The 19,184-nt window shown below is 40.4% G+C and overlaps 1 protein-coding gene across 1 annotated transcript in view; it reads right to left on the minus strand.

Moving 5' to 3' along the window:
• Nucleotides 1–452: 452 nt before the first annotated feature.
• The window catches only part of EPDR1 (ependymin related 1), a 33,236-nt gene continuing 14,504 nt past the window's right edge, over nt 453–19,184 (minus strand). The window contains exons 2-3 of the mRNA XM_063325493.1: nt 5,675–5,883; nt 453–2,842 (exon numbers count right to left, since the gene is read on the minus strand). Coding sequence (XP_063181563.1) covers nt 2,652–2,842; nt 5,675–5,883 — 400 coding nt within the window. The 3' untranslated portion in view covers nt 453–2,651. The remainder of the gene's footprint in view (nt 2,843–5,674; nt 5,884–19,184) is intronic.

The raw sequence follows: 19,184 nt of genomic DNA on the forward strand, positions 1-19,184 counted from the left end.
ATTGAGTCATTGGCATAGTCGTATAAAGACCAAACGTCCCTTGTGGTACATGATAACAAACCACAGCAAACGATAACAAAGATAACAAACCAGGCACATGCATTTTCTGCTTCATACTTGGTTTGTGGCTAATTTAAAACACATAATCCAAAAATTTTTTGATTGACATCTCTTTGACAACTCTCTTTATTGAATTTGCAGAGCATAAATATGAAGACAACAGCATTGTTTTAGAGGTACGTAGTTAGCCATGTAAAATTGCCCTGTATGTCAGGGCAACATTTTTAAAGCACTTCTGTGTACCAGACTTTTGCAAATTAATATTTAAAGGAACATTTAATGTTATTGCTAGAAATGATATCACTGTCAGCGAAACATAATCCAAACACCCTGATTACTCATCTATCTGCTGTACCACAACAAAGTCATCCCAAACGATACAGTACCACAGCTGCATGTTTGCTAGCCAGATTTATTATATTTTCCAGATTCTAACAAGACACATATTAAGAAATGCATGTTAATCATTGCCCTAATGAGAACAATATGCAGTTAACATTTAGGTTGTCACAAAAAATACAGAAGGCGAGTACAGGCTAAATGCACTCTAAAATCAAGGAAACCCAATCCTTCTTTCCACTAGGATGTTTCAGTGAAATGGTCATGTCCGAGAGAAAATTCTTAATGAACTACCTACATTTTAGCAGGCATGTGTATATGCTTTCATTAGGTACGAGGCAAAGTAAAATGCCATTCTGACCACAACTGTGAAAGCAAAATAACCACTGTACCACTTGCTTATGTACAAAAAGCTATGAGCATACAAAGCACTAGAAGCCTGCCCAGCATCTCTCCTCCAGAAATGGTGCAAGCTTTCAGCTTTCTGTCAGACATGGTACTATTCGCCAGTAAATTACGTACCCTATTTACGCGGGGCTTCCTATCACTGTCAAATTGGATAATTTCTCTTCACTAAAAGTTGTCCTGAAAAATAAATCTGTTTGTGGGGACAGAGTCCAGCAGCCACTGAAGAAGCAATAGAACTTGATAACTCCACCCAAAACCACACCAAACTGCCCTGCGTTGCACTGTTTTCAGCCAGACAATGTCTGGAGCGAACTGCTACCCAACATGTGTAAGAGGACAAGAATCTGGTTTTAAACGAATTTGCAAATAATAAATAAAATGCATGCCTAGACTTACAGAACAAACCAATTAATTTCATTTGGCAAAAGTGCAAAACCCATCACCATTCCACGCTTCTGAGGGCCTGAAGGTGCATGAAGATTTGGTTTGAATTTTCTAAAGCAAAATATGTGCGCTTCCTGTGCTTGTTTTGGTTAGTTATTTCTTTCCCTTGAGGAAACTTTCACCCTGCCCACCAGAAAAGGATGTGGAGATGCTAAGGTTTGAAATGCCGGCTGAACAGCAGATACGGCAGGCATCAATGGGGCGGGTGCAAAAGAAAGCAAGATCGTCATTTCTGCTTAGATCGCAGCGCCTTGCAGTCACGCCAGACAGAACACAGCTAAATCCTCTCCCATTCCTCCTCCCACCTTCCCACCCGGCTCACGCAGCTCTGTCTGTCACTCTGTCCAGATAGCCAGGCACTGCGTAAACGCTGATTTTAGCTTTTACTAATTATTTATTAAGAACAGCTTTTTTTCACTTCTACCTGGAATTATAAAGGTGTTTTCATACTCTTTGAGTAAGGGAAGACTTTCGAAAAGAGTTGGGAAATATTAAAGCTATTTAGAGCGCAGTACCTCTTAATCTCTTTGCATAGGTTAAAACTAGTATTGCCTTAAAAAGTGGGTGCTATAGTAAAATATGACTGAAAAATATCTCATTGCACCCTACTGGAATACTTCAAAGTGTAGCAAATGCAAGAAAACTTTGGCTTGCTTTTTGGGGGGATGTCCCTCTCCCTCCTTCCCTTCCTTTCACATCATCCTCTCAAGAAACAGAAAAGGATTTTTTGCACGTCAGTTAGCACTACATGAATAGAGCTACTCCACTTTCCTTTCAGAAGGGAAAAAAAAATCAGTTCGAGCTACTCCACTTGGCTTTCAGAAGGAGAAAATCAGTTCAAACATCAGCTTCCTGAAGGGCAGAAAGGAAAACAAAAAAAAACCCACAAAGAAAAACAAAACCAAGAGAATGAGTTTCCATACTTTTGATGTACGTTGTTTAAAATGGGGTATTTTTTGGTTAGGGATGAGGTCTTACCCAGGACATATCTCCCCTTCCCTCAAGTCCCCAGAAGTAACAACAGCAAAATCTAGCTTTTCCTTCTTGATGTTGCCATTATTGCAGTCTGCTTATGCTTTGTCTTCTTGAAAAAAATAAATAATGAAACCTTTGCAAAAGGAAAATCAGCCACAGCTTAAATAAATAGTACCTATAAATATTATCTGTGGTAACTATATAATACTGCAAGTGCATCACTGAACAGATTAATGTGATGAAAGAGATCTTTTGTGTTACATATTTTACTCAGTTAAATGTTTATGTTCTCTTTCAAGTGAAAACTTACAATTCCCAAAAGAGCAACAATAAGCTTGAAAAATCAGGTTAGACGTCAGCAGCTGGCTATTAATAACCATCCTTTTGGCTAATATTTGTTTGCCCGGGGCAGCCAGTGTCCATAATCAGCATTCATCTTTCATCTTCCTCAGCTGGGCTGTCTGGCAGGTGCTGGGTGGGGTAAACACCGAGGGGTCGGCAATGCCCATCTGCAGATCAAAAAAGCGAGTGGAGGTTGTCACGCTGTAGTTCTTCGTATAGGTTTCCTGTACTGGGTAACAGTCTTTGACTGTGTAAACACCGACCCAGGATTCCACTGTAACCAAGCAGAAATGCAGTTATTTTAGATGGCAAGAATGAGCGAATGTGTCACGATGATGTCAGTCCAAAAACTGCCCGTAGTTCTGTCCATATGCATGGCAACACCACGAAAGGCCATACAACTGGTATAATTTGGACACTGCAATGATTCTTAAACCTGAACATGTTGGTGTCAGGCACATGTAAAACAATGATACTGTCATGGCATCGGTATGTCACCTTTCACGTATACCTCTACTAAAGGACCGTCTGACTTCCCTCATCACTCATTTCATGTCAGCACTTACTCACTTCACCAGTAAAGCAATGAAATGCCCTGTTCTCCCAGCAGGCAAATTTTGGCGCCATCAGCTTGGGTAGCACGGGAACATTTCACCTTACACTCTGTTCCTGACAACTTGAAAGATGTGATTACTGAAAACCTGTGGTCCATTTCACAATGTTGGTCCTCAACGTGGCCTTTGACACTCTAAAACACTTAGTCCCTGGGACATCCGATTCCTTCCTGTGCACAGAAAGTTCTGCAGTCACCTACCCTAAGAAGCATTTGTCTTCTGCTGCGGTGCGGACTCCTGTGCACCAGAAGTGATAGCCACAGCATCTTGCTTCCACATCTTTTGGACTTCTAAAATCTTAACTGCCATTCTTAAACTGATGATACCGACCACATCTTTAATCCAAATAAACATGACCTTGCTTCATCTTTTTCCATCTTACTGTCTCAAGCACAGAGGGTTTGTCTCAGAAAGAGGAACACTCCCAGATACAATGCCAGTGCCCTTGGTCTCTTCTTTTAAGTCATTCCTTCTGTTTACCACAGAAGGTAACAGAAAATCCATATAATCATTATCATGTTAATTTTTTTAATTCATGTTCCTCTCAAACATTTCTACCAGTTCATTAATTATTTCAAGACTACACTCAATGCTGATCACCTCCATGTATGTGATGTAGCAAATCTTTTTTTAGACTTCAGTTTAATTCCACAATGTGCTTATCTCAGAGGTGTTGTCTCACCCTTTTCCCCCCTCATCCTCTGCCATCTCTGCTACTTTCACCACTAATCTATCTCTGCTGCAGTCATCGAGGTAGTTTCCTCTGAACACCCTTCACTTTGAAAATCTCACTTTTAAATCTCTTTTATTTATCCCACGCACCTCTTCTGTGATCTTTCTTTATCCCTTCCATCATACACCACTTCATCCAGTTGGTTCATGTATTTCAGATCTCTCGATAATGCAAACTTATGAGGTTAAAATACAAAACTACCTAATGTGATCATAAATCAGTTCCTCTGAGTGATGACTATTATGGATTTTTTCCAGTCCCAAGGAGGCTTATTTTCTCCCACTCAGCAGCTATCAAACATTCTATCTGTCCTTTCAGTATTGTGTGATATGCTGCACCACAATCACATTACTGGAAATAGGTAAGCTGTGACATGAAATGCACATACAGTATCTAAAAAAAGGGTGGCGAGCTGAGCAACATTTGAACATAGCTTTCCAAGGCATCTTAGTGTACCACAACCGTTCTGACCTCAATGAGTTTGGGTGTGAGTATCCACAAGTGGAGGACTCTTTTCGTGAACAAATCTTTTCTCAGAATTTTGAATAAAAAAAATAAGGTAAAATATAATGCTACCAAGGTAGTCTGTATCCACTGAAAGCTTCATAATTTTAACTGAATTATAATTTCTAGAATACAAACCAAAATTATCTGAAAGGTGGATGGGCAGACAATTTTAAGACATTCTTCTGAATGATCATACAGAAAAACACTGGAGATACAAAATACTACAGGATAAAAATCACACATCGTTAACTGAAGGTATCTGGATATTAAGTTCCGTAGAAGTTCCAAAAACACTGGATCTTAAAAACAAAATTCTTGGAGTGAGTGATAATTTGCTTCTTGTAGAATACCAGAGGATATATCGACCTAGTTACAGAGGTCTAACGATCTTATCCTTCCTTTTCTACTTCATTCTTTCTCCTTTTTTTTCAAGAAAGAAATATTTTCCCCTGGCTAAATGCTCAGGTTCATAACCAGCCTGTATATTAGGTGTCCATAACCATAAGTACTGCATTAGCTGAATAAAGCCATAAATTTCACAGGGGGTTTAAAATTATTTTTATAGTTGTCTGGGTCATCAGTAAACCATAGACGAAATTGAAGCCAATGTGCTAATAAATCGCTATGCATCCAAAACCTAACATACTGTACCTTGGAAAATTCAGCCTACTTTCTTTTATGATGCAGGTGTTCAGCTGCCAAGTGCAGAACTAAGCCTCATGAGCAGACGCTTCTTACTAAGGTACTGGATAACAAAACTTAGGTGCGTATTAAGGATGCCCATTGCTGCAGAACCAGGTCGTGGATGTATTTTACAATAACATTCGATAGCAGTGTGTACACACACGCTGACACCTGCGTTGTTTCTTTTATGCCTTTTAGCAGAAATATGATACACGCTAGTTTGAATATGCCCTAAATTATATTGCCAGTTCTTCTCTAGATTAATTTCGGATACAGGCTGCTGGATTCTGATGGAAAATGATGCTGTTCCATGCCAAAATCTGTATGATACATAGCAAAATGCAATCAAGTCCCTTGGACATATTTGATCCTGCTGAGATATGAAACATTTTCTTAATAAGATGCATTGATAATAAAATGGTATGCTGTGCATGGGTTATACTTATTATTTCTTCCAGCAAACTTTATAGAAATATGGAAGGCTGGGGTGAAACATGAACAATTTTATTTTTCCCTGGGCAGCAAAGACAATGATTATTATGAAGATGGAACAAAAGCATGCACATACATTTCCTGGCTGGTTTTCTGTCAGACCATTCCTGTACCATAATTTCGTCTCCAGGTCCCCCGATGTAGTACTGATCTTCATAAGTTGAATTGGCAGGAATATCGTATGGATCCCATGGCTCCGTCAGAGCAATCTTCGAGCAAAGCTTTGTAACTTGTTCGATCTGAAACATCACTGCATCTTTGTAGAGCAATATATACTCAAAGAACCTGAAACATTAAAAAAAACCACCAGTTAATATATATAGTCTTTTTCTATACTAAGCAAGGAGCATTGCTGATAAGTAAGCTTGCCTTTGACTTGTCAGCGTAAGACCATTTTCACTTGCATTTAACTTTGCCAAACTTTGAGAAAGGCTGACCAGTTGGGCCGAAATTTCCCATGCTGAAAGTTTGTCTCAGCTGACTCTTTCCAAAATAAATAAATCAGCCTGAACCGGTTCAGCCATTTCTGAGAACAACAGAACAACTTTTCTGAGAACAACTGAGAGAAAAACATGTTATTACTCCTAGTTTTGTTTTAGTTTTTAATAACTGTTTCATTAAAAAGCTCTAGTGCCTCCATGTTTCGGAGAAAGGACTTGAAATTTGGCAGGGGAAAAGTTTTTATTAAAAGTTGTCCAGATTTGGCGAAGTTATAAGCCTTTGAAAAAACCTGCTTGCATAGGCTGCATAGATTCAGTGAAAGTGGTAGAGCCTTTCCCTGTGCTGGTTGGATGCGGTATCTGCCATCCTCACAGATGCTCTTCCATGGCAACCCATGTAGCTTAGAGGGACATGCCGGTGAAGGGGGAAGTACATAGTCCCAAGTGCAGAACTGAGAGGCTCTCCCTCCTAGTGGCAAAGTTTGTCTCTGGAAACCACCAGGCTCAGGGAACTAGTGAAAGGAGAAAGCAGAGGAGCAGTAAGGCAGAGATAAGGAGAGGTCTGGAGATCAATGAGCTTGAGATCAATGAGCTTGAGAGGCCAGAAGATGAGGTCAGCAAAATAGATAGTTAATAAGGATTTAGAAACAATCTTCTACAGAGTATGAAGTGACCAAGCCCTGCTCTGAGGAGAGATGATCAACACCTTCATGGACATTTTCATCTAGTTACTAGTTATAGTAGTTCGGTTTACCACAAACACTGTGACCTTACTCTCATACCTATAAAAAGGAGGTGGTATGATCCTTACCTTATAACTGGGGACAGAAACAGAGAGAAACTAAACTAAAAACTATCAGACCTATCAGCTGATTTTGAATATGCAACCAGAAATACCAGAGGCCTAACTTCTCCCGGGTACTTAGCATTATCAATCAGATGACGAGCTGTTCAAAGCACAACCCAAAGCATCCTCAGGCGTGCTCTGCACCTTTTGCAAAGGAAAGCCAGGAGTCACTCTCTAACCCCCCCTCCCCCAAACTGTCCACTCATTATTAGAGGCTTCTTGTGAGTATCTCAGCTCAAGGATCTGGCTACAGTCTACTGTTACGCAGTGACTCTAGAGAAAAGGAAGGGATGGTATTAATCCCCTCGGACAGCTTCATCTTGCCTGTCTGTAATAGCGTCTCTTTCCATCTCTAATTCCTTGCTCTGCTCATGATGCTGCCTTCATTTCCTGAAAAAAAAAAAAAAGGCTTGGGTGTTCTTTGGACAGTGGCGTCTTCCACTTCACAAACCTGATGCTGCCCCCTCACAGTATTCATCCTGTGCCGTCAGCAAGACGGGAAGCTGGTGGAAAACAGTGCATAATCCATGTAATTGAAGATATGATGCACAAAAGCAAGAGGGGACCTCCTCCGTGGTATTCCCCTGCTCCTGCATGTTTCTCTTTGCACTCTTCACCTTCTTTTGGGACAGATGTAAAGTTTACATAAAATAGGGCTGACAACAAAACAATTTACAGTTTTAATTGTCGCACTATACAATTGCATCAGACAGGAATCATTTCACCCACCACTGACACAGAGGCATTTAAAGGTTGCACTATGTGAAGTGTCTAAGCATGGTTAAAAGCATCTAAGCAACATTCCCATCACTTCTTGAGAGGATCATTTATCCAGCATGCGTGGAAACACAGGCAGGCTAAACGACATTGGCCAAACTGAACGGTGACGAAGAATGTAAACAGCGACAAGGAGGCTGACACGAGGCAAGCCGGGGGATACCTCTCATGCACGACCTTGCACAGCACGGGAGGTAGCTTGTCCCGCTTTCCGTGAGGGAGTCAGTCACCGGGAACTTCCCACATATTAACAAGACTCGCGCAGAGAGGCTGACGAGCTGCAAGACTATACGCTGGCTTCCCCGTGCTAAATCATTCTCCTGCCCATAGCTAAAGATATTCCTGCTCCTGCAATGACTCGTACCAACCTCAGTTCGCCTGCCATTTTCTTAGTCAAAGGCAGTGTCCCCGCAGTTGTGATACACAACCGAAGAATTAAGTATACAAACCGGTTCCTTACGTACACCCAAGCCTGGACATACTTAAGGATATACATAATTTTTATATCACACTCAGTCCAGAGAACCTACTCACAAGAACACTAAAAAAATACACTTACTTGTGTGTTTGCAACCAGACTCTAATGACTCAACTACTGTTCAGCTGGCTGCCCAGCAGCTCCCATAAAAGTGGGACGGGGAATGCCTTACAGATGAGCCTATAAATGTCTTTGAGATATCTGAGTGATAATAAAGTCATTTCGTGAAAGAACAAAAAAGCAATATATGAGCGAAGCGTTACAAACTACTGGGAATAAAACTTAAACAATTACATTTCCTTTTTATTTTATATCTTTACTTAAAACTTATTTCACACAGAAGTTTTATTTGCATTTTTGACAATAATTTTTTCATGTTTTATTTCTCCTTATCCTTTCCTTTATAAATTATTTCATGGAATAAATACCTTTTGTTCTACAGTTTGTAACCTGTGAATTGGTATCATTGCATGAGGGACATGTGCCACCTTTACTCAAGTGAAACAGCAGTTCAAACTTCAATCTGACAACTGCATGTATTTAACTTCCAGCACATGGAAGCCACTGTGACTTCAATAGATCGCCTGAATACTTGCAGAAGGAGGGCCACAACGCAACAAAGCCTACTTTCTTGACTTGCCGCCTTCCATGCAGACAGCAAGATGTGCATGACGAAACAACAATGAAAAGAACAATTAGAAAAATTCAAACAAATCAAACTCATCACCAAGCATCTCTCTAGCACCCACTCTGCAGAGCCAGAGGCTCCACCATCTACATTTTTGTTTCTGGGAGAGGCAAAGCGAACATATGAGGAACAGGCACCAGTTGTAGGATTTGATGCGCTGCTGGGATGAACTCAGCAGCTACGGTGTCGGGCACACAAGGCGAGAACTGTGGAGAGGGTGGCTCTACTCCCTGTGCATGGCAGCACCGGGTAAGCAGTGAACGTGATTTGCACTGTCATTATTCAACCCGGATGTAACTCACATCCAAGTTTTAAAGAGATTTGCCCCTGTGTGTGTCCTGGAAATAGCAAGCATAGAAACGTTAAGATTACACAGGATCTGAGTTTAACTGCATATGAAAGGTGAATGGTTAAGTTGTTGTTTTATGAAGAGAACTATTTAAACTATTTACCAGCCAACATTAATAACAAAATGTGCATGAATATAAAAATGACAATCATCTAGCATATTTTAAAGCAAAATATTTAAAAATCATTTCCTCTTTTTTTTTTTTTTTTTTTTTTTTAACTGGACAAGTCACAAGTATACTGCCTCTATTTGTTTTAGGTGCCTGAGATTTCATTGGCTGCTTAAGGGGAAGCACAGACTCCTGAAAATAGGTCTTGGCAAAGAAACAGAAGAGGAAATGATTTTTAATTAGTTTGTTTTTTCAGAAAAAGTAACATATTTGCAGCCTGTGCCCACCTCTAATATTATTTTTATAATAATATCATTCCTTAAACCATAACTTCAAGAAAGCCCCAACCTGTTCACTGGGCACCGTCAAACAGATTTGGAGAAGTTACTTGGACAAATTACCCTATTTGCCCGACTGAGATTATTTCCCTTCCTTTCCTATCCTATTCCACCCTACCCTGTGCTATGCCTCACACCCTTTGTACACTACGGCCTTAATGGGACTCTCTCATGGTCCTTAATGCTCCCTTTGTCTGTGCCTGAAAATGGGTAAATTCCAGCACATAAAGACACACACATGGTTTTTGCTCCTCTGCTTTAAAGAATTTCTTAACACTGGACCGTATCCTGCGCAAATAATTCAATTGACTTTGCTGTAAGTAATCATGTCCAACAGGTGGGATACACGCTACGTTCAGTACTCTTTTCCCCACCTAAGGAAAGTATTTTTCCAAATAAGAGACACCATCTGAAGTCAATGCAAGGGCAGAACACCGTGCCCACACAATGACAAGGCAAAGCACTTGCACTGAGGACGTGCTGTGAGGAGCGGATGTGCACCTAAATACCGTCCTACTTCTGAGATCCCTCCTGAAATCTGGGGAGATGGTCAGAGGTGCCTCCCAGGAGACAGCCCAGATACCACAGAGACACACTCTTGGACTCTCATAAATGACTGAAACCAATAAACTCTAATGACTTGTCTTCTGAATAGATTATTGTTCTGCATGTTATGAATGCAATTCAAAACAATGGATTATTTTTCAATATTCGTCTGAAAAAAAGTCCCTAGACACGAGACCATGCAACCAGCTCTGTTTCAGGTACTCAGTCTGCACCGAGTCCTGCCGAAAAGTGCCCTATGCTGAGGCCCTTCCCAGCTGTCAGTCGTGAAGCGTGGTAGCCTGCTCGTCACTTAACACATCCGTGTGGCTCCCAGGGTTTACTTCTGCACTTCCGAAAGCTTCCTCGCAAGCGTCAAACCCAGAAGGAAGGAGCTGCTTGCTGCCCAGTTGCCTTCCTAGTGACTCAGAGGAGCAGAGGTGCTGGCAGTAGCACGCCAAGCCCCGCGTGATGTATCGAAGCACATCAAGCAAAGTCCTTTGCTGAGAGATGCAAAATAATGGTCTGAGGCTGAGGCTGGGTAAAAGAAATTCCCGGTGTGCTAAATCTGGCTCTGCATCATTTCACTCTGTGGCTTTAGACAAGTAACTTACAGTACTGGAGCCCTAAAATGCCATTTTTGTTATTGATTTTTTGATTGCTGTAGCGCTGAAGAGACACTAATCAGGGATCAAGAACCAGCTGTGCCAGGCATTGTATTAACAAAGAACAAAACCACAATTCCTGCCTCAAAAAACAATGGAACAATGGCTCTTGTAAAACAGACTTTCCTTTCCTGCAAAGACATATGGGGTTTCATACATCCAGGGCTTTGACCTGTTGATTCAGTTTTCCCAGCTGCAACTATTGTATCCTTAAAACTCCCCCTCATGTTAGCCAGGACTTATATTACCTAGTCATTATTATAAAGCAGTTGAAAAACAAAATCAAAATTTTAGGTATGATTTGTATCAGAGATGTTGTATTACTCAGCAGGGAACGGTATTTAAGATATCAAGTTGAGGTCACTGCAATTATTCCAAAACTAACTTTGCCTTCTCTTTTGAGATTAATTGAAAGCTTGAAGCTTCTGTCTGCCTTTGAGGTACTATTTAATTCTTTGCCGGTTCTGTTTGTAAAAAGGCATTTTTAAGCACTGTGAAAGAAGTTAGAAACACTTTTAAGCAGAAGAAATTTCACTAAAAATATCCACCCAAAATTCTGTGTTCTAGTGTGCACAGACAGGTACATCTAAACATGTAATTCTTGAGTTCCCTTGTACCCTCTTGGTAACATACCCCCCAAAATTTTCCTAACAATACCACTATCTTTTACACATTTTTATTGAACAAAGATGTACTGGGAGAATGGGAACCTTTACTAGAAGGATGACTACAAAACCTCATCTTCTCAACTCTTCAGATTAAGAACATTTTCAAGGGAGCAAATCCGCTGCGCAGACACGCAGACAGTTGATAAACACTCATCAGGTCAAGAACATTCATCTGCTTTTGGAAAGCTCTGGCGAGCTCATTTCAAAACTGAGAAGCATTCGTTTTTCAGTATATTTCTGGGAACTCCTTTCCTCTTTCCCATGAAGCTTTCGGTAATTTAAGACTTGTGTTTTTCTTCTGGTGTATCAGACCTCAACAACAACAGTAATTTACCATATTTGATCTCAAATGTTTGGCAGCGGTGCTGGACTATGGTATATTGTACAAATACAGTTTTGTGCAAATACATGTGACAGCAAATGTAACCTGATATTGTGTAAAAGCAGTATTTTTTAGTCTGACTTAAATCACTCACAGATTGTAAAGGCCTTTTTTTATTTTCAAGGCAACCAAGCCCCCTGTATCAGGTATCTAATTAGCAAGGTGTATGAGGAACTTTGATAGCACTACCAGTTTCTGAAGCAGAGAGAATTAGGGAGTTTAAGTCCTGTTAATTATGAAGTTTGTGTAAAAAGAAAACCTTAAATATAGGAATCAAAAGCTAGAAAATCAAAGCTACACCAGCTAAAGGATGACATATTTTTGTGATTTTAATTACAAAACTCAATAAAAAAAATACGCAATGTTTTACTCTTTTAATTATTTTCCCATAAATTAGATTAGCTACTTTGGCAAATACTAAGGGAAATTAAGTTCTTCAGCAGAATTCTGTTTCCCATGCTGTCCCTTTTTGGCGATTTGACACTCCATAATAATCACTCTGATCCACCAAGTTGCACGCCTGAGAAGAACGCATTCTAATGGAAGTTTAAGTTCAGGAAAACAATAAAGCATTGTGTTTAAGGGAGTTGTGTTATGCAAGGGGCTAAAAGATGTGCTGTCCTTAATAGAGAGCATCTGTGTGTTTCCCTAAGTAATGGTGTATTCGTGAATTGGAGCCCTCGGCGGACAACGGCACAGCTCAAAAGGAAAGGAAGGGAAGATGTGGCCAGAATACCATAATGCTTTCCAACGAATCAATGGAATCATCTCCTAGGGAATATGGTATATACTAGTAGAGCCACATGATATCAAAATGTACTTGAGGTCAGAGATTATTTTCCTGTTCTGGGTTTGTAAAAAAGTCCAGTACAGTGAGGTCTTGCTGCCCTGAGTAGGTTAATCATAATAAACGTTACTGGAAAATCACAGCAGGGCTTAGAGAAGACCAAAAAGAATGAGGAAGGCCAGGACTCTCCTCTCAACGTATAGTAAAGACCTTAGGAGGGGCAGAATAATAAGGAGGGAAATGACAGGGGTAACTTACCATTTATTTATTATATTTCTCATCCTCTTTGTGCTATGTACAGAAGGGAAGTAAATAACTCAATTACAAGAGTGGATGCTCAAAACTGAGACGCTCTTTTGAGCGTGCAATTATATCAAGGCACTCCATGAGCTCGGAAGTATGTAAGAAAAAGGAAGCAGAAATTTAATATGTAGAGAGAGCCAGAAAAATCATGGTTGCAATGATTGAGAGTATCTCCAAAAAGAAAAAAACCCCACCAACACAAAAGACATACATGTGTTCCTATTTTTAAATTTACTTCTAATTGTTAGATTTATCTGGAGTTTTCTTTGAATCAGGCTCATAGACAAGATATTAAATTGGATCTTAGCTCTGCCCCAGTATGATAATATCTCTTTTATACATGAGAAAGGCATAGCAGAATGAGGTCCCTAATCACAAATAACTGGGCTTTAACAATCTTCCTTTTCCAGACACTTAATTTGGAATAAAAGAATAATAAAAAATAATCATCACTTTTTCAGCTAGGATTGGGCACTGCACCTTCACATGCGTCTTAACTTCTGTATATAAACAGAGAAATATCTTCAGATACCATGAATAGGGACTACACAAAATTCAGGAGACCGTAAATCTCATCATGCATCGTGCTCTTCATTGAGACCGTAAATCTCATCATGCATATACTTGGCCAGTTGGTTGCTCTTCAGTATGCATTCTTGCATAAAAAGTAATCGTGAAGAAGTCTGAGGAACAGATTACCCTTTGGAACAGATGGGGAGTAGGTCCCTGTTCTGATAGAGCAAACTTTTCTGTCATGATGGAATATTCCCTGGAAAAAATTGTGAGGATATGCGCTTGTACCAGATTACTTCCCCAAGATGTAATGATTTCCACCTTCCATCTGCAATGATTTCCTTAAGAGGGATGATTCAGGTCTTTCAGATATTTGTCCAATGTAAAAAAATAAAAAACACTAGGTCTATTTTCAAGGGAGTTTGGAAGTCAGGCCAGCTAGGATAATCAGACAGCACAGTTTGAAAGCTAAGTACACTTTAACTTTCTAACATCTTTATCCAAAGATCTGAGTATAGCTTATTTTTAAATAAACTTTGTGAAAGATGGAGATTCACTTCACTGGGAATAAATGCAACCTGAAGTCCTGGCACTGCACTTCATTCTCCCTCCCCACCTCCAATGTAAAAATAGCTTTTTCATTTCATCCAGAAGTCTTTGTGCAGGTCTTTTATTCGTCCTTCTGCAGTTATCGATCAAAAGTAATATTGTTTGCTGAGTGCATAAATTAGTGACTGGATTCAAATGCAAAAAGTTGGTGAGTGAAAAGTCCAGGTGGATCTGACTGAAAGCATGCAACGTGAAAGAATTACGGGAAAGAAGGGAATGTCTGTGTGAGAGACAACATCATTAGGGGCAAATGTTAATTGTTCCATGACTATAAAGCAAACAGCATTTTGAACACATCGCCATTAAGATGTGGTACAGTACACAGTAATGATTTAGAAAGGCAAGTTTACAATTCTGGGTCAATTAGAGAGGTCATTTATTCTGTTCTGCTTAGCCCTGATGAGGTCAGGGTGGTAATGCTGTTCCTGATTTTGGAATCCGCCCTTAAGGGAACCGAAAAACAGACTGGATAAAAGTCTGGAGAAAAGCGAGAATGGTGTGATGTTTAAGAAACAGGACCTATGAAGAAACTGGGGGTGTTTAGTCTACAAGAGGAAGACAAAGGTAGGACACAGTATATAAAAAGCTAAAAAAAAGAAAGCAGCCCTGAGGAGGACTTGGGGGTGTTGTTTGTTGAGAGGCTCAACATGAGCTGGCAATGTGTGCTTGCAACTGCATCCTGGGCTGCAGCAAAAGAAGTGTGGGCAGCAGGTCAAGGGAGGTGATTCTGCCCCTCTACTCTGCTCTTGTGAGACCCCACCTGGAGTACTGCGTCCAGCTCTGGGGCCCCAACATAAGATGGACGTGGACCTGTTGGAGCGAGTCCAGAGGAGGGCCATGAAGATGATCAGAGGGCTAGAGCACCTCTCCTGTGAAGACAGTCTGACAGAGTTGGGGCTGTTCAGCCTGGAGGAGAGAAGGCTCCAGGGAGACCTTATAGTGGCCTTCCAGTACTTAAAGGTGGCCTATAGGAAAGATGGGGAGGGACTCTTTATGAGGGAGTGTAGTGATAGGATGAGGGTCACTGGTTTTAAATGGAAAGAGGGTAGATGTAGATTAGATATTAGGAAGAAATTCTTTACTGTGAGGGTGGTGAGACACTGGAACAGGCTGCCCAGAGAAGTTGTGGATGCTCCATGTCTCAAAGTGTTCAAGGACGGGTTGGATGGGGCTTTGAGCAACCTGGTCTAGTGGAAGGTGTCCCTGCTTAAGGCAGGGGGGTTTGGAACTACATGATCTTGAAGGTCCCTTCCAATCCAAGCCATTCTATGATTCTGTGAACACCAGTTGTTCTCCATGTTACCTGAAGGTAGCATTGGAAGAAAACAGCATCACTTCAGCAAGAAGGGTTTAAGTGAGATCCTCTGAAAATGTCTTTATGTGTAAGTGCTGCAAGTTTCCATGGAATCTTCTTAAGCCCCAACTTTTACAAGAACTGGTAAGAAAACCCAAGGGTCAGAGACATCCCAAATATAGGTCTGTCTCTCCGGGATGCAGGAACAGGTTATATGGCAACACAGAGACCTTCCCAGCCTTACACATTGGTGAACAGAGAATATTGATGGCTGCTCATGTCTTCTGGTAACAGACAAGCTTAATCAATTAGTCCTGACATTTTCAATTCTATGACTTGGATCCTTGACACTGCTACCTGCCCAAAGGTGCTGAACAACCTTCGGGGATCGTTTTCTGAGATGTCTCAAAAGCAATCACATTGTTTTAGGGTTACAATAATCACAATAATCACAATAAACAATAATCACATTGTTTTCAGTGTCTGAATGAGTTAAAGACAAATACTGTCTAAAATCAGGACTGGGGAGACAGGATTCAAGTGATACATGCTCAGCATTCAAAGGGAATAATTAAAAGGTCAAACTATCTGTTAAACTTGCTCTTCGCAAAAACGGTTTATTTTGGTACTCTGTTGAGTTATTGTGCATTTTGTTATTACAACTGTCCAGTAACCCACAACTTATCTGCCTTTTGTGGGGGACTTTCAGCAGTCACCACATGTACCGCTTGTAGGAATCCTCTGTAAGCAACATCCATGATGCATCACAAGAAACTGTCAGACCTCAGTATGTTCTTAAAAACCAGCTGGACTGCAAATACATAAATAACTAATAGATGAACACGAATTTCAAAACCTTTCTCTTCAAATTATTGAGTACATGCTTTAGGGTACAGATTGGTGTATCTAATGCAGAACCATTTCACAGATTATCTGTTAGTCCATCACAGAAACAACAGTTGCTGAAGACATAGCAATCAGCTAAAGTAAGCATGGCTAAGAATACTTTTCTATTTTTAAGAACATTTATAGCCATTTTAATTGTATTAAAAACCCGACACATTTATTTTTCATTCAGGGACAGTTCTAAGAAGGAGTAGCAAGGAGGGCAAGACCTGTAAATAATATTGGTATAAATATACTGCACTGGCACAGCTGAAAGTTTTCCATTACTCAGGAAAAGGTCACTAGACCTATTGAACATGTTTAGACTACCCAAGCTGCTTAAAACATGACAAAAATAGCTTTACCATTTAGTATCTGACACAAATACAAACTGAAGTATTTAGCAAACAGGTATGCCTACCTAATTTTGGGGTGTTTTCCTGACACAGAGCCCAACGTCATGCATTGACTGCCAGTGAGTCACAGTCTTCTGTGAGCTTTTCTTAATTAATATGAATTCAGAGGTTTTGCACATGCCAAAAATTATTTTCCTTTACCATTTCTGTAATCATAACAAATATGAAAATAACTCTTGTTTTTAAAGTACAGATGACTTCATAATTACTTAAAATTTACACAGTGTCTCACATTTGCATTGCAGGTTTTTTGCTGTTTCTAACTGCATTATTGTATATATTTAATGGGCAAGATTTTAAAAACTGACCAGTGATTTTGAATAACTTCCTACTTTGGATGTTCCACATGAAGACACTTGGAAAGGGCAAATTTTCTGAGGAACAGCATTCAGTATTTTCCAAAATGCAGTGTGTAAGTGTAACCATTGCAAAAGTGAGGTGCCCAAGATTACCAGACAGCTATTTTCTATTCAAAGACTGCCTAAGAAACTCCTGAATTCTCTCCCCAGAGAAGTGCATCAGCAGAAATCACTTTTCTGCCCATCAAATTTTCCCTCCCATGTTTCCCCTGGCTGTCAAGAGACAATTGTTCTTTCCACAAAGTAACAGCAGATCCTCATGTAACTGCCACTGTTTACAATTTCCATTGACCAGCTATGTAATTAGAGAGAAATGTGGCTCATATAGCTCCTTTTTCAAAATTATACATTAACCTGACCCAAAGCCCTGTGAAAGCTGCCAGAAAAGTTTCACTGATTTTTACAGATGTTAGATCAGGTATTTATTAGCCATTCCATTTAGAAGAAAAAAGAACCTGAAAAACGTTTAAAACCTAACAACACAGCTATCAACGTATCTCACATGGGCAATCTGAGGAGATGCTGGAAGGCAAACATAAAATGTTTTATGTGCTCTCAACTCCCCAAAATGTACTTCCACAGGTTTAAGCTGACTTTGAATATTCTGGCTTTTGTGGTATTTCTTGTTCTCTTCTTTATACTGTTCTGGACTTTGTTTTTAGGCAAAGTAATTAATATCCTTCTGTCCTTAACTATAAGCACTGAAATTATTTGAAACATCTTTTTGTCATAAACCCCCCTCTTTGGGGCCTTTTTAACGTAGTCATTTTCTACAGCTAACTTGACAAAAATCCCACGGCTCTGAGAGTATGGAAACTCAGAAAAACGAATTTGCTCATGAGAAATCTTTGCAGCATTTTCATTTATCCCTTTGTTTTCTGGTCTGCTGTATCTCTTGGGTTACTTGCTCTCCCAGGTTCTCTGCACTGCGTTAACCCTGTGGTTGGACTCATTCAGGGAACAGGAAAGTGATTTCTGAGGGAGGGAGCCGGTCAGGAGCAAAAATCGCAGAGGAAACTCTCTCTGGCCAAGACAGTGATTCGGTTGCTGCTCACCTCTTCTTACAAAAAAGTATTCAGGTGGAGGTATGCCCAAAGCCTTGAGCAAGTCCTAAGAGGAGACATTGCTTTTCTCACCGTGGAAATCCTCCCTGTCCTCAAAGCTTTACAGGGCAGCAAGCAAAGGCTCTTTTATAACACACTGGTTGTGACAATATGGTCCACCACCTCCAGCAAATTGCTTATCAGTGCTGCCAGCCTTTGGGCAGCAGGCTCTCTGGCCAGCCATGTGCCACCACGCTCTGCAGGTTCCCTTCCTGACAATGTCCCCAATGCCACGGGTCAGCCCTTCCCACCAGAGCCAGCCACCCTCCACCAGGATGAGTGGGCTGGCTGCTGAAGCAACCAGAGGAAGAGAAGATGGAAAAGGCTTTCTGCGCCAACAAAGAAGCCCCACGCTGTCACTGCCTGCCCCAGCCCTCCACACAGCAAGTGTATCTCAAAGGCATAGTAGCCAGAGGCTGCTACGAGCAGCTCTCACAAAGCTTAACTTCTACGTATGCTGCTTCACTATAAGCCAACTGGGCTAAGGACTTAAGCAGATTTTTGTCTTTATACTTGATGCTTGTTCATACACTACGCTAATTTCCTAGCAAATATCCTATGCATATTGTAATGATGAGATGTTCTCCCTCCTTTCATAATATTTTAAGTGACATTTTCAAAAATACAAAAATGATCTGTGGATTTTCACAGCCTGAAACTGCATTCAAATATTTTGGGGTGTGTGTGTGTGTGTCTGTGAATTAAGACCACCAGACTGATTATAAATTAGTGATTGCAAACAGCAGGTAATTCATTAGGCCAACAAGGAAGATAATACTGGATATTTAAATAACACTTCCATGGTTAAAAAGAAAATAATCCAAAGGAGACTGAACACATTGAACAATGTTTATAGTTACTATTGCTACAGTATATAAGCATCTTGGTTACAATACGTATCCTGCAGAGACAGAACACAAGCTTTGTAAGTGAATTTTTCCATTCTTTCAGAGGAAGAAAATCCAGAGAACCAAACTGTGTTTCAGACGCGTGCTAGACTTCCAAAACACAGTAAGAGAGGAGATTCCACTTG

This window comes from Chroicocephalus ridibundus, chromosome 2, assembly GCF_963924245.1.
Source record: "Chroicocephalus ridibundus chromosome 2, bChrRid1.1, whole genome shotgun sequence".
Classification (NCBI taxonomy): domain Eukaryota; kingdom Metazoa; phylum Chordata; class Aves; order Charadriiformes; family Laridae; genus Chroicocephalus; species Chroicocephalus ridibundus.